Source organism: Mastigoproctus giganteus, chromosome 2, assembly GCF_048544385.1.
Source record: "Mastigoproctus giganteus isolate SK-2022 chromosome 2, ASM4854438v1, whole genome shotgun sequence".
In the NCBI taxonomy this organism is placed as follows: Eukaryota; Metazoa; Arthropoda; class Arachnida; order Uropygi; family Thelyphonidae; genus Mastigoproctus; species Mastigoproctus giganteus.
Window position 1 is genome coordinate 82,881,167 of NC_143576.1, and position 13,045 is coordinate 82,894,211.

General features: G+C 42.1%; 1 protein-coding gene and 1 long non-coding RNA gene across 2 annotated transcripts in view; one reads left to right on the forward strand and one right to left on the reverse strand.

Annotated features, from left to right (window-relative positions):
- LOC150089371 (uncharacterized) overlaps nucleotides 1-13,045 on the reverse strand; it is a 200,324-nt gene that overhangs the window by 36,413 nt on the left and 150,866 nt on the right. The window lies entirely within an intron of this gene.
- LOC150089372 (uncharacterized) overlaps nucleotides 1-13,045 on the forward strand; it is a 36,900-nt gene that overhangs the window by 12,756 nt on the left and 11,099 nt on the right. Inside the window, exon 3 of the mRNA XM_090389278.1 lies at nucleotides 6,728-6,835. Within this exon, the coding sequence (XP_090245404.1) occupies nucleotides 6,728-6,835 (108 nt within the window). The remainder of the gene's footprint in view (nucleotides 1-6,727; nucleotides 6,836-13,045) is intronic.

A 13,045-nucleotide genomic window follows, 5' to 3' on the forward strand; every position in this document is an offset into this window, starting at 1 on the left:
TAGCCCAGCAACCCTATTTAGCCATTTCAAGATCCAGAATTCCAGGGAGAGGAACCTGGCTTGGTATGATGAGGGTGCTGAGGACCATATAGTCGAGGCATATAATGGAATTGGGAAAATACAACGAAGAATGTATTTGATGATAAGGTCCGGGTTATGGAAGTTGGAGATCTCTTGTTTTACTGCCCATAAAGCCGAATATGTTTTCGTTCGAGTGGCATTAAAGTGAGGCAAGAAGGTGAGGTCTTTGTCCCAGATGATACCCAAATCTTTATGTTGGGTGACTTTTTTAACTGGAGAATTCGCAATAATGATGTCCACCTCGTTGGTATTTTTCTTCTTGGTGATAGAGAGTTGTGCAGTTTTCTCTTTATTAATGGAGAGTCCAATCGCATGAAGGTAGTTTTCCAGTTCATGTAGCTGTCGGTTGGAGCTCACAGTAATAGACTGGAGAGACTGGGGGCATTTTGTGATGACGAAGAACTTAATATCATCTGCGTAGGTGGTAAAATTAGTACGGTTTGATAGGAAGGGTTCTAAAGATGCGGCGAAGAGGGCGGCAGAGAGAACGCCCCCTTGGGGGAGTCCTCTGGAGCAGAGAATGTGGTGATTATGGTTTTGATTTCTGATCCATAGGATCCTGGACTGAAGGAGTTTCCTAAGGAGAACTAAGATGTTGCCAGAGATTTTGAAATAGTTGCACAGTATGGTACATAATGCATGGGTGGACAGATTGTCAAAGGCCGCCTTAATGTCGAGAAACACAATATCCAGTTGCTCTTTGTTGCTTAAGGTACTTTCAATTCTGAACAGTGTGTCCAAGAGGTTGGTGATCGTGGAACGTCCAGGTAGTACACTATGGAGGTATGGAGGTTTGTGGCCGAACATGTGATGGATGAGAGCAGGAAGTATGGCTCTTTCCAAGATTTTGAGAAAAGTGCATCCTACAGAAATTGGTCTGTAGTCATTAGGCAATTTTGGGTTAGACTTTTTTGGAACTGGAGAAACATAATATGTGTTCCAGATAGCAGGGTAAACTCCTGTTACGAGGACGGAATTGAATGCATCAAGCAAGAGATCAATGATATATACACTGCACAGTTTAACCATGAAAATAGGGAATCCATCCGGGCCAGTGGTAGACTTGTTGGGAAGACTGTTGATGACCTCAGTAAGGCGTTCCTTTGTGATGGCTATTTTATCCAGTGATGTCTGGTTAGCTGGTGGATTAACCCGAATAAAGGGGTTTGGGGCAGATAGGGGCTTAGTTGCGAGCGAGTTAGCCCATGCAAGGAAGGTGTCAGTGGACATGGGGGACTGTTGATTCTTGTTGGTGAAGATTCTTTTCCCAAGTTTCATTCTGTGTGCAATCCAGTCATTCTGCGCCTTCCTCCGAATGCGTAGGAAGCGTGCCCGATGTTTTTTATAGAGTTGGTAGTCGGCTAGATCCCGTGTTTTTTGCCATTTCCTGTATAGTTTCTGTTTCATGATGAAGGCGAGTTTTGCGTCGCTGGTAAACCAGTTCTTGGTCCTGGGAGACAGGCGTACAGATTTGGAGGCCCCTTCACAGGCGATGTCTTTTAACAAGTTTGCTAAATTGGTAAGCGTTTGATCAGGATGGCTAGCAGCAATTTTTTTCCAGTCTGTAGCTTTTAGTCTTTGTAGGATGATTTGAGGTTGCATATATTTTAATGAGAAGATCTTGAGTTGGGATTCTTTATGGTCATGCTGTTCAAGTTGTCGGGGAGAACATAGACATTCACTATCAAAGGAAATTGGGAGGTGATCTGATGCAAACTTAAAAATCGGCGTTGTGAGAGTAAGATGGTCAAGGTTATGAAATAAGAGGTCTAGGTTTTGATGTCGTCTTGTAGGTTGCGTATGGGTTAGTCTAAGGCCTAGAGATGAGAAGGAGCGTACGACGTCCTTCAAAGCAGCTTCGTGTCTTGGGGAAGGCATGTTGAAATCTCCTAAAACAAAGGTGAGCATGTGAGGCTTGAGGTGGGTTATAATCCAGGTAGTTAGCTCATCCCTTGTGTCGGGATTATGGTCAGGAGGTAAATATACCGCTACAACTTGAGTTCTCACTTCTTTAACTGTAAAAATTGCAGAAATGGCTTCAAATGCAGGGGAGTCGCTGAGTTGTGCACACACAAGGTGATGGATGTCTTTGTAAATGATGGAGACGCCACCTCCACGTTTGAGGTCCCTGCCGTTGCAAACATTTTTGTAATGGTGAGGAGTGGCCAGGTGGGTGAGTTGTCTTCCATGGTTAAGCCAAGTTTCCTGGATACAGATGAAATCATATTCGTCGAGCAGGAGGAGAGATTGCAGAGGGGCCAATTTGTTAACAATGCTGCGCACATTTTGCGAGAAGACCCTGATTGTGTGGCATGTATGGAGGTTTTTGGAATAGATGATTGCTATTGTAGAGGACGAGTAAGCAGGGATTGCTGAGGGGATGGCCTTTTTTCGTCCGAGAAAGGTCTGATAAGTATGCCTGGAGGCCAGAAGTCGGGATCCAGAACTTTTTCGTAGGCAGTGGGTGAACATCTTACTAGAAATGAGGCGTAGCCAGTTTGCCTAGTTTTAAGCTGTTTTACTTCGATGCGGACATTGTGTTCCACAAGAAACATTCTCTTTATGGAATCGGGGCTTGTTGAGGGTCCAAACCGGGAGACAAATATCTTGGTTCTGGGCAAAGCGACAGAGATGTCATATTTCTCTGCGAGCGTCTGTTTACTAGGGTGAGTCTTTGATAATCGCTTGTTGACTAATGTTGTTGGAATTCTTTGGTTGCCTTCTAGTGGGGGAGAAAATGGGGCGGGGCTCTTGCTTCTCGAAACACATCTCTGGTCAGCGATTCTCGGTTCAGTAGCTTGGTCATGTCTGTCGTGTGGTACAATATGATAATTTCTTTCGTGAAACAGAGTCAACTTATTAGTGTGGTTCACTACACCGGTGGTTTTGTTTACTTCCTGTGGACGTTTGTCGCTTTTCTTCTTCTGATCCCGATTCTCAAGTGATTTAAGGAACTTGCAGTAATCTGATTTGATTAGAAGAGTTTCAAGGGCGCTTTCATTTTCTTTAGCCACCCTAAAGGGATTCTTATTGTGCATCTTTTCTTTTTGTGTAAGCAGTTCGGCAGACTCAAGGGGTGTCGTTTGCGTGGCTGCATCCCGTTTTGTGACTATGCAGCGGTCATTAGTGCAAAGACACCGTTCAGCACTTATTTCCTGAAGGGTGCGAGCGATTGTCCCGAGGACTTCACACAATTTTGTAGATGCTTCCTCGATTGCTATTATTTTTCTTTTCCAATCATCCTCCTGCACCTTCAAAATCTGTCCCGCGAATTCTTTTTCTTTCTTTGCTACATGAGTTTTTAGCAGTGTTATTTCTTTCCGTATCGTCATTAAGCTGGGTAGTTTGGGTGTGGCTGACGTTCTGCTGTTCGCTGTCGGTGCTGCTTTAATATTTTTGGTTTGACTACTACAATCCAAGTTGTTTTCTTTCAGAAGTTGGGGGGTTATTGCAATCTTGCGTTTTGATTTGGTTTCGCTGCGGACAGATTTGAGTTTGCGACTCATTCTCGTGTGTTTCATACGATTGATTGTGCATTCCGAGACTTCGCTCTTGCGGGGAGATGCCCTTGAAATATCATGGCTATCGGAAGATTTGTTTTCTTGGGCGGCCTTACCCTTACTTTCGGGTATGTCGCGGTGGTTGCATTGTGGGATCACTGTGGTGTTTATGCCCGATAGGCGCTTTGCCACTTTTTTCATGTTGCCGAATAGGGCTGTTAGTTAGTGAATGGTTGATAATTCTAGTAAGGAATTCACTCTGTTAGGTCGGGACTCCCAAGGACGAAGAGTGGGGGTTCTTTCAGCTTCAAAACAAACAGCCCACGCAGTGAGGGGAAGCTCGCACGGACGACCTTGAGAGAAGCTAATGATTAAGGGACGGGACACAAAAGGCACGTAGAGCACTGTTGGCTTTTGATATAGCTAATATTAAAATCATAAATATCTTTTTACCTTGTATCTTCTGTCCGGAATCACTTAAAGATCTGGATTGGTGACTTAAATCCGCGTCGGAAGGTATTAAACTTAAGCCATAGGGTTACTGTGGCACTGAAATATTACAGATATTGGAGGAGCACGTTAATTTAGTTCCAGATATGCCTCTCTCCTTCATCCCGCTTCAATCCATTGATACTGTTCATATCTCTAAGCCTCAGCTGATGAAAACAATGAATAATCTTTCATCTTCAGCGACCTCTGACTTTTTTTTCAATTCACTTTCAACTCAACCTCCGTCAATAGAATCCATCAATTCATCCTTAGTGCCTAAGCACATTTATCCTTGAGCCTCTCTTCAGCATCTATAACGTGTTCTAAAACAGTGCCACTTCCCTCCCAATTAGAACTGCTACAGAATCAGACTTCTTCCAAAGACCCATTCTGCCTCCCACGTCATTGACTTCAGATAGATCCCAGGAGAACCCCCCATCTTCGCGTGCCGCCTCCGTAGCCAGGTGGGAAGAAGCAGCAGTGCGTAGCACACTCTTCTTGATTAGACCGGGTTCGAACCCGTCACCACCAAATACGGAAAGGTCAGGGAATGACCACCGCATATTCCCGGAGCAATATGGCCTTAGTTGCTAATGCTCCTAAAAACCAAATAACAAACAAACAAACATCTTCGCGTAGTATACATTATCTTGTGGTACATAACGCTGTAAAGGCCAGCGCGCAGTGGGGATAATGCTAGGATTTGAAAGGATGGAAATATTAATGGGCGAATGTAATTTAGATGAATGTCATTAGGTTTGTTTGGAAAGTGTGGAGAATTCGCTTGCATACAGTGGGGGAGGGAGACTGAGGGCTAGGGGAGATAGCAGTATTGGAGTCAACAGGCAAGACGACTCCAGACTCCAGTGTGTGTGTGTTACGCATTCCCTGGCAGCTACAGGAGGTTAATATTGACCGCCATATAAACCCTAGATTGCGATCTCGGAAGTGTCAAGTGCGTTTAAGGTCTAAAGGCACCTGAGGTTTCCCCCATCTCCGTGTAGCATACATTGTGGTGTGTTACAGTACGCTGTAAAGGCCACAGATTTAAAAGTGTATGAATATTGTAGAGTGTAGTGTTGTGTACACTACACTCTACAATTAATGTTTAGTGTAGCGTAGTATACTACACTAAACATTAGCAACTAGGGCCATATTGCTCCGGGGATATGCGGTGGTCATTCCCTGACCTTTCCGCATCCTCCGTATTTGGTGGTCACGGGCTGTATACCGTTGTTCTTCTGCCTTTTAACCGTTGGACCCCTAATGGGATCCACAGTTGTCCACACTTAGCCACGTGGAGGCAAGTCAGGTACACTAGCGCCGTAGCTAGTGGTCAGGCGCGCGGGTGCATAAGTACACATGCCTTGAGTGACTGGGGATTCAAGTCCGTGACTGCTGAATACGGTGCTGTTTCTTGTATTCTGGGTATCTTGTAAACTCATCTGACAGTTTGGTCGTCCCGGAGTATAAACAGAAAATTTATTTATTTTTATATAGTACTCTGGCAGGTCCTGCCACCTAATTTCCTGAAATTTCAGTGGCTAGGACCTAAAACAAAATCTTGGGGAGACGCTAGAATTGGAAAAGCCAAAATGTTAATGAGCGCAGTTCAATTTTACGTAGTTAAATTTAGATGTGTATGGCGTACGCTGGTGTATAGGTAGAGTAAGGGGGAGAGAATACTGGGGGAAAGACAGAAATATGGGGTCGATAGAGATAACTCTAGGTGATCAGTGGGGCATGCCCCACCAGGCAAAGAAAGAGGGGGGTAGAAGCGCATAGTATGATAGGTTTAATTTCCTTTTCTTTTATTAATTATTATTATTAATTATTATTATTTTTGTATCATTGTTTTATTCGGGGTTTTTTTTTTTTTTTTTGGCTGGTGCAGCAAAAGCCATAGGCTTTCTTGCACCATGCGGCCATTACTAATACTAAGTCGTCCCATCCCCCCGCCAGGGAGAGAGGGGGACGGATAAGACTACACAAGGGAGTGTGGTTTGGAGCTAAGTGCCACATAATTGTGCACGTCAAAGTTCCTGCTGGAACGTCTATACTGGGGGGACGCACAAGTGGCAGTGTCCTGTCCGGTAGATAACGCTGTCGTGAGAAGTCATGTATATGTTGTCATACGTGGGACACTTATCCTGTCAGGTCTCTTTTCTCTTTGTCTGAGTCGGGTTGTCCTGTCCGGTAGATGACACTGTAGTGGGAAGTCACATTCATGGAGTTTGACACACAAGGTTATAAGCGGAAGATGATCGGTGCTGTGTTGTCTCTGACCAGCCTGATCAGGAAGAAGTTGCTCCAGTCGCCGTTGTGATCTAAGAATGGAACAATTTATCTGTGTGCTCCTTTGTCTGTCCAACTCAGATTTACTTCAGGCAATACAAATCTTGACTTTGGAGTGCCCTGTTAATAGTGGCTTAGCCAGGCGCATATATCCATACAGTATACCTCTATGACACGAGAAGTCAGCCTCGTATATTATTTTACTATGTTATCATTCTTTATTTTTTGTTAACTCCTAGCGTAATACCGTAAAGGGTTACTGTACGTATCCATTAGTTTGTCTTTTACTTCCTTCCTTCCTATTCTTATGGTACGTCAAATAATGCCTATTTATATGTTACAATGATTTCTCTTATATCCAGGAAGTATGTAACCACTGGGTGCGTTGCTTGCAGCAGGCTGGGGTACCTGACATAACGACATGCAACCATGCTGTTTGGTTTGTTTGCCTACATATGCATTATGAGAGGGTAAGTATCCCTTAATTTCATTCCCTTATTTGTTCTAAATAAGCAAATGTAGTTTTTTTTAATTATTATATAGTTGTACATGCAGAAAATTAGAAATACTTGAGCATACAGTTTTAAATGGAAATTCTAAAGTTCATTTCTATTCATAACGAAGGCTTCAGCCTCCAGATCATATTAGGAACGCCATATGCTTGATCATTTTATGTCACTTTCTTTTAACTTTAGCCTTTTTCTGTAGCAATATCTCAGATTAACAGAAATTGGTAAAAATAATGCCCACTTTGCTTACTCTGTTGTTTTTCAGAACCCAGAAAATTTCACGACAGGCTAAGCTTCAGGTCATGGCGCACTAGTTGAGAAGTATTGCTCTAAGCATATAACCCAGAAGTACAACAATTTTTAATCATTTGAGATTTCGTTGTTAAAAAGCACTGGGACGAAGCAGCTCTAATCAGCTAAAATAATCGAGACTAGAAATCTCTTACCTTAGTTACTTGAGTACAAGTCGAATTCGAGTATAATTTGACTCCTAGTTTTGGGCCTCGAGAAATCAGAAATTCTATTGATCGGTGCAGAAGTCTATATTCGAAAATGTGCTCTGAGGGGGTAGCCAATATTGCATATTTCCGAATAACGAAATAGGTGAAGGTACAAAACTATTTTATCCAAAACCTTTTTTTGATAATAAATGAATGAATGAAATATTTATATATTTTATAGAATCAAAGATACTGTTTCTCATTTACCTTAATATTAAATGATTGAACGGTTTGAAAAACTGCCCAACAAAAATCAGTAACGACTACATATTCAATAAGCTATGCATCGCACTTACTTTTTTTTTTTTTTTTATGAAACCCACAAACACGAAAGGTATCAAAACCTATATACTTAATACCGTGCATGGGTTAAAGGAGATATCGGAAACTTTACTATGGTGACTAAACATGGGTTTCACCACTTCAAACTTCCAATAAAGAACTAGAACTGATAAGTTGAATTTTTTTCTGGTAACGTTAAAAAATTGTTTAAAATTTATTTTAAGTAAGAATGTGTAGTTTATTTTATTTATTATTATTAACAATTATTTAATTTTTTTGGCTGGTGCAGCAAAAGGAATTTCTTGCACCATATGACTAACACTATTAACATAAATTTTTCTCCGCTTGTAAAAACCTGACACGATTCCTATACAGGGTGTTTCAAAAGTGACGGTCAATAATTTAAAGGTGAACTGTACAGACTACAATATGCAAAAAAGCCTTGTAAACATGGGTTCTTAAGCGAATCGTTTTCGAGATATTGCACTTTTCTAGTTGGGATCCACCACTGACAAGGTGAATTGTACAAAGTGGGGATCCGCCACTGACTTGTTGGTTTAGGTTAGCTTATGCTCATTCTCTCCCTTTCCCCTCTCTCAATGCTCTGAGACGTAACAGGCATACTAGTACTTGTCAAAGGATAGTCAATATGGAAAGAAGTTACAGCAACGAAGAGTATGCGGACATAAACTTCATATATGGTAAAGCCAACGGCACTGCATTCGAGGCTGCACGTTTGTACCAAGAAGCATTTCCCCGGCGAAGGCAGCCCAACAAGCGCACATTCATCAGGGTACATCAACGCCTTGGAGAACATGGGCGCTTCGCACGTAGAATACGAACAGGTAGGCCCAGAAGCAGAACACATGACGTTGAGAAATTGGTGTTACAAAGAATAAAACTGTTATTTTAAGACCACTCGAATAATGAAATTCATCTGCCATGCTGTGTGTATCTTATGTCTGTTAATTGCATGTGTTCTATGGTCGATTTGTCTGTTTTGACGAAAAACCTGGCTATCTACGCCTGAGACCGACTAACTCAGCCACGGAGTGAAAAAAGTCCATTAAAGTTCCTCTCGTCATCGACGGGATTCGAACCCGGGCCTTTTCCACCCGGTGTGGGGAGGACGGTGACGATACCACTATGCTACCGCCCAGACTGTTAGAAAGAATAGAACAAAATCCAGGAATTTCGACAAGGAGTGTTGCTCTGCAAGAGCGTGTACTGAGTCATAGCAGTGTGTGGCAAAATTTACATCGCCAATTACTGTACGCCTACCATATCCAGCGTGTACAAGGTCTCAGCAATACAGACTACCCTCTCAGAGTGAACTTCTGCCAGTGGATGCAACAGTGTGTCCTGAGCCCCCAATTTTTAAACATCATTTCGTTCACTGACGAAGCTGGGTTTACTCGTGATGGTATTTTTAATTTTCATAACTGTCACGTTTGGTCCGACGAATATCCTAATGCAATTCACGACATCAGCAACGTTTCTCGTTCAATGTATGGGCAGGACTACTAAGAGGCCGTCTAACTGGACCGCGCTTTCTGCCAAACAGGCTAATAGGGGAGCTGTATCTTCAGTTCCTGCAGAATGTTCTTCCAAACCTCCTTGATGATGATAATGTTCCACTTCAGCAACGCCAGAACATGTGGTTTATGCATGATGGTGCACGGGGATATTTTGCTCGAGTTCCGACTCGGTATCTAACTATAAGGTATGGTCAACGGTGGATAGGTAGATGTAGGACTGTAATGTGGCCTCCCAGATCACCAGACTTAAATCCTATGGATTTTTGTATCTGGGGTCATGTAAAAAGCTTGGTGTACACTTCTGACATTAACAGAGTTAAGGAATTGCATCGTCGGGTTGAAGGATGCCTTTCAGCAAATCATAAATGACCCAGGAATGCCTTAGCGGCGTACGGATGCATGGACAACATTTTGAACACCTTTTGTAAAATCCTGTGGTGTTGAAACCAAAAATTAAAAATGTATTATCTTATGTTTAATAAAACCACCCTTAGCAAAGGATTCACAGCTTTTTGCTAAATTAGTGCTCCCATAGTCAGTTGCGGATCTTAACAGAAAATGTGCATTATCTCGAAAACGGTTGATTTACAGCCCGATGTTCCCTGGGACTTTTTTACTTTTAGTTTGTACTTTTCACCTTTAAATTATTGACCATTTTTAGCACTTATATCATCTGTAGCACTTATATACAGGGTAAAACACCCTGTATATAAGGAAACTCTCGTAGATTTTGAAAACGTCCAAAGATTCTTGACTGAATTATATCTTTATTACCCTCTCTTCTCCCAGTCTAGATCATGTTGATGGGACATTTATCAAAACGTTCCACAGTCTTTGTTCCAGCTTTTCTTTTGTCTCTGTTTAATAAAGGTTTAAATTAATTTCCAAAATGTCTGGCTCTACTTCAGCTAAAGCGTCCGATAGTTTTCCTGTCAATGGACAAGACTTTAGAGCGGTTGACTGCTTTAAGGTTTAATAGTTTGCTTTCCGAACAGTCCATAATGTTCTCGAATCAGTTTTCGTACTGGTAGGAGACACCAAATAGGACTTAGTGGAACTGCTTTCTCGGGTTAAATTAAGCAATTGGAAACATATAGCGGCCATTTTTTTTTTCAGACTTCTGCTGGGACATTCGACTCCCTATGGTGGAACAATCTGTTTGTTCGCCTTAAGGTTGCTAATGCTCAAAACAACTCTACCAGATCATCAGGCACTATTTTCTAAATCGCACCGTCCATATTATTTTAGGCTGGCAACATCTCGCACGTCCTGTTTCACGTGGCAATCCGCAGGGTTTCATTTCAGGACCACTCGTCTGGAACTTGGTTCTCGACAAGTGGCTCTTTAGGCCTACTCCTGTTTCTAAATTGGCCTAAGCCGACGACCTCACCCTTCTGGCACATGGAAATTCGCATTCCTCACTAGAACTCAGAGCTAATTCTATTATGATGATTTTTGTTGATGGGCTGCTTGTAATAAATTACCCATCTCCTCGGAAAAACAAAACTTTTATACAGAAAGGCAATCTTAACATTCCTGTTATCAAATTGTTTGACCAATCATTTTCCACGTTTAGCTTCCATAGATGTTTGGGTTTCACGTTAGATTAAATTTTTAATGCATGTTTCAATGTTCTCGGTATTAATGAAAACGTTATTAAGTATACATCTATGCTGCTACGAATCTCAAAACATTTTTGGGGCCTTAATTACAAAACTTTACGAATTCTTTACAAAGCGGTAATTTTTGCCTATCAGTACATATGGCACTGCCATATGGTTTCGGGTCTCCAACATAAGTGAAATAGATGTTTGTTGTTGTTGTTTGGTTTTTAGGAGCATTAGCAACTAAGGCCATATTGCTCCGGGGATATGCGGTAGTCATTCCCTGACCTTTCCGCATCCTCTCTATTTGGTGGTCACGGTCTCGAACCCCGGTCTAATCAAGAAGCGTGTGCTACGCACTGCTGCTCCTGCACACCTGGCTAAGGAGGCGCCCCCAGAAGTGAATTAGAGTCTGAGAATGAGAATTGAAGAGCATTATCAAAACGAGACCATAATATACGTTTAAGGGAAACGCGGCAAAGGTCCTGCAGAGGAAAATAAGTCTTTCGAGGCCTAAAACTGCGAAGGATTTTCGTCCGATCTCAGTAGGCACTTCGCTAAAAGTTTTGAAAAGACAATCCTAGCGCAACTTATTGAGCACTGTTTTCATCACAGACTATGTCACCTTTACAACGTTGTCCCTGGGAGATCTACTATCATCAATCTCCTTCAAATGCTGTTTCACATACAGGAAGCTATGAATTGTCGAAAGTAGCTCGACAATTTTTCTTGACGTTAAATCTGCATATTATAGGATTTCTATCACATCTTTACTTCACATCCTGAAGAACTACTTCAGTATCTCCGATAACTTCCTCACTGTACTAAAAAAAAAATTTGCAGGAAAGACGGCTTCTTCTTGAGCACAATGGTCTCTCACGATCCTTTACTGTCTTCAGTGGGGTTCCACAGGGTGGCGCTTTGTGAGCAGCGGCTTTGGAATCTCTGCTAGCAAATTTCAAAAACATGATATCGTACGCCAACGATCTGAAGCTTTTCATTCATTTCGATCAGCCGGAGCAAGCGCTCTCTGTCCAAAGAGCTGCAACAAAACAAATCTCTCAGATAAGCACATTTCTTCAATACATTGGTTTTGAGCTAAATGCTGAAAAATCTGCCGAGATGACGTTTACAAAGAGGAGAAGAATAAATTCGATGCACATCTCTATAAATGGACATCAAATTAAACTTGTCAACTTTCACAAGGACCTAGGTTTGATCTGGGATTCGAACCTGTCTTTTCTGGAGCACTTCAAGGAATCAAGAAAATTCTTCGCAGCCCTTTGGTCTGCTGACAGGAACTGATTGGTTACGGCAATAAGAAGCTAATAACTAGGTTTGTCCGAACTTGCAAGGTACCGGTGGCACTATACGCATCGGAAATCTGGTCCTCTCTCTGCACCTACACCAACCTACCTGCGGCAGTTCTTGGGGATTGAGTATTGGCTTCTGCGATCCCTCAATAGGACTTCAGGACATCCCCTTACTATCTAAGGGTATACTACATTCGCTACATGGAAGAAAATAATCACCACTCGCAACATAATTACTCTCTCCAAGCTGATTTCGGGTAGACTAGATGCTCCTAACATCGACAGAGCCTTATCATCCTGCCCACGAAGAACAGCAAAAAAATAACTAACCGGCAAACATCTTTGATCAGACCTGCCCTCAACCAAATCAGCTTGCTCAGCCATATGTTCCCAGCAAACACGATTGGACTCCTCAACGACCTAAATATCAACTCTGAGACGATTTGCCACGACAAAGCCTACAGATCAAAAGTTTTAGCTGATACCTACACAATCTTGCAAATTTAGACCATCAACTTTCACCTCATTTCACCATCGCTTTACGTGGCTACTGTGTTGGAGGATGATATGCGCTCATTCTCCTGTTTCGGACAGCCGCAGCATTTTGCCAGCATCCCTGCACTCTTCTTGGACAGACGCTGAATGTATTTAGAGTATTATGTCGAACCTAATCTGTCTTAACTTCTGTAATTAATTATTTATTTTTATTTTTTTTTTTTTTGTTAGTGCATTGGCTTCTGTGGACATAATGCACCTCCCAAAGTTTTTGCATTTTACTCTGATCCAAGCCCGAGGCAAGATTCGAACCCGCGACCTTTGGGTTGCCAGGCAGGCACTTTACCCACCTGGCTAGCCCGGTTGGCAATTAATTATTGACTTGATCTTAGTGTATTTTATTTTACCTAATATTGATATTGTTTTAATTTTTATAATT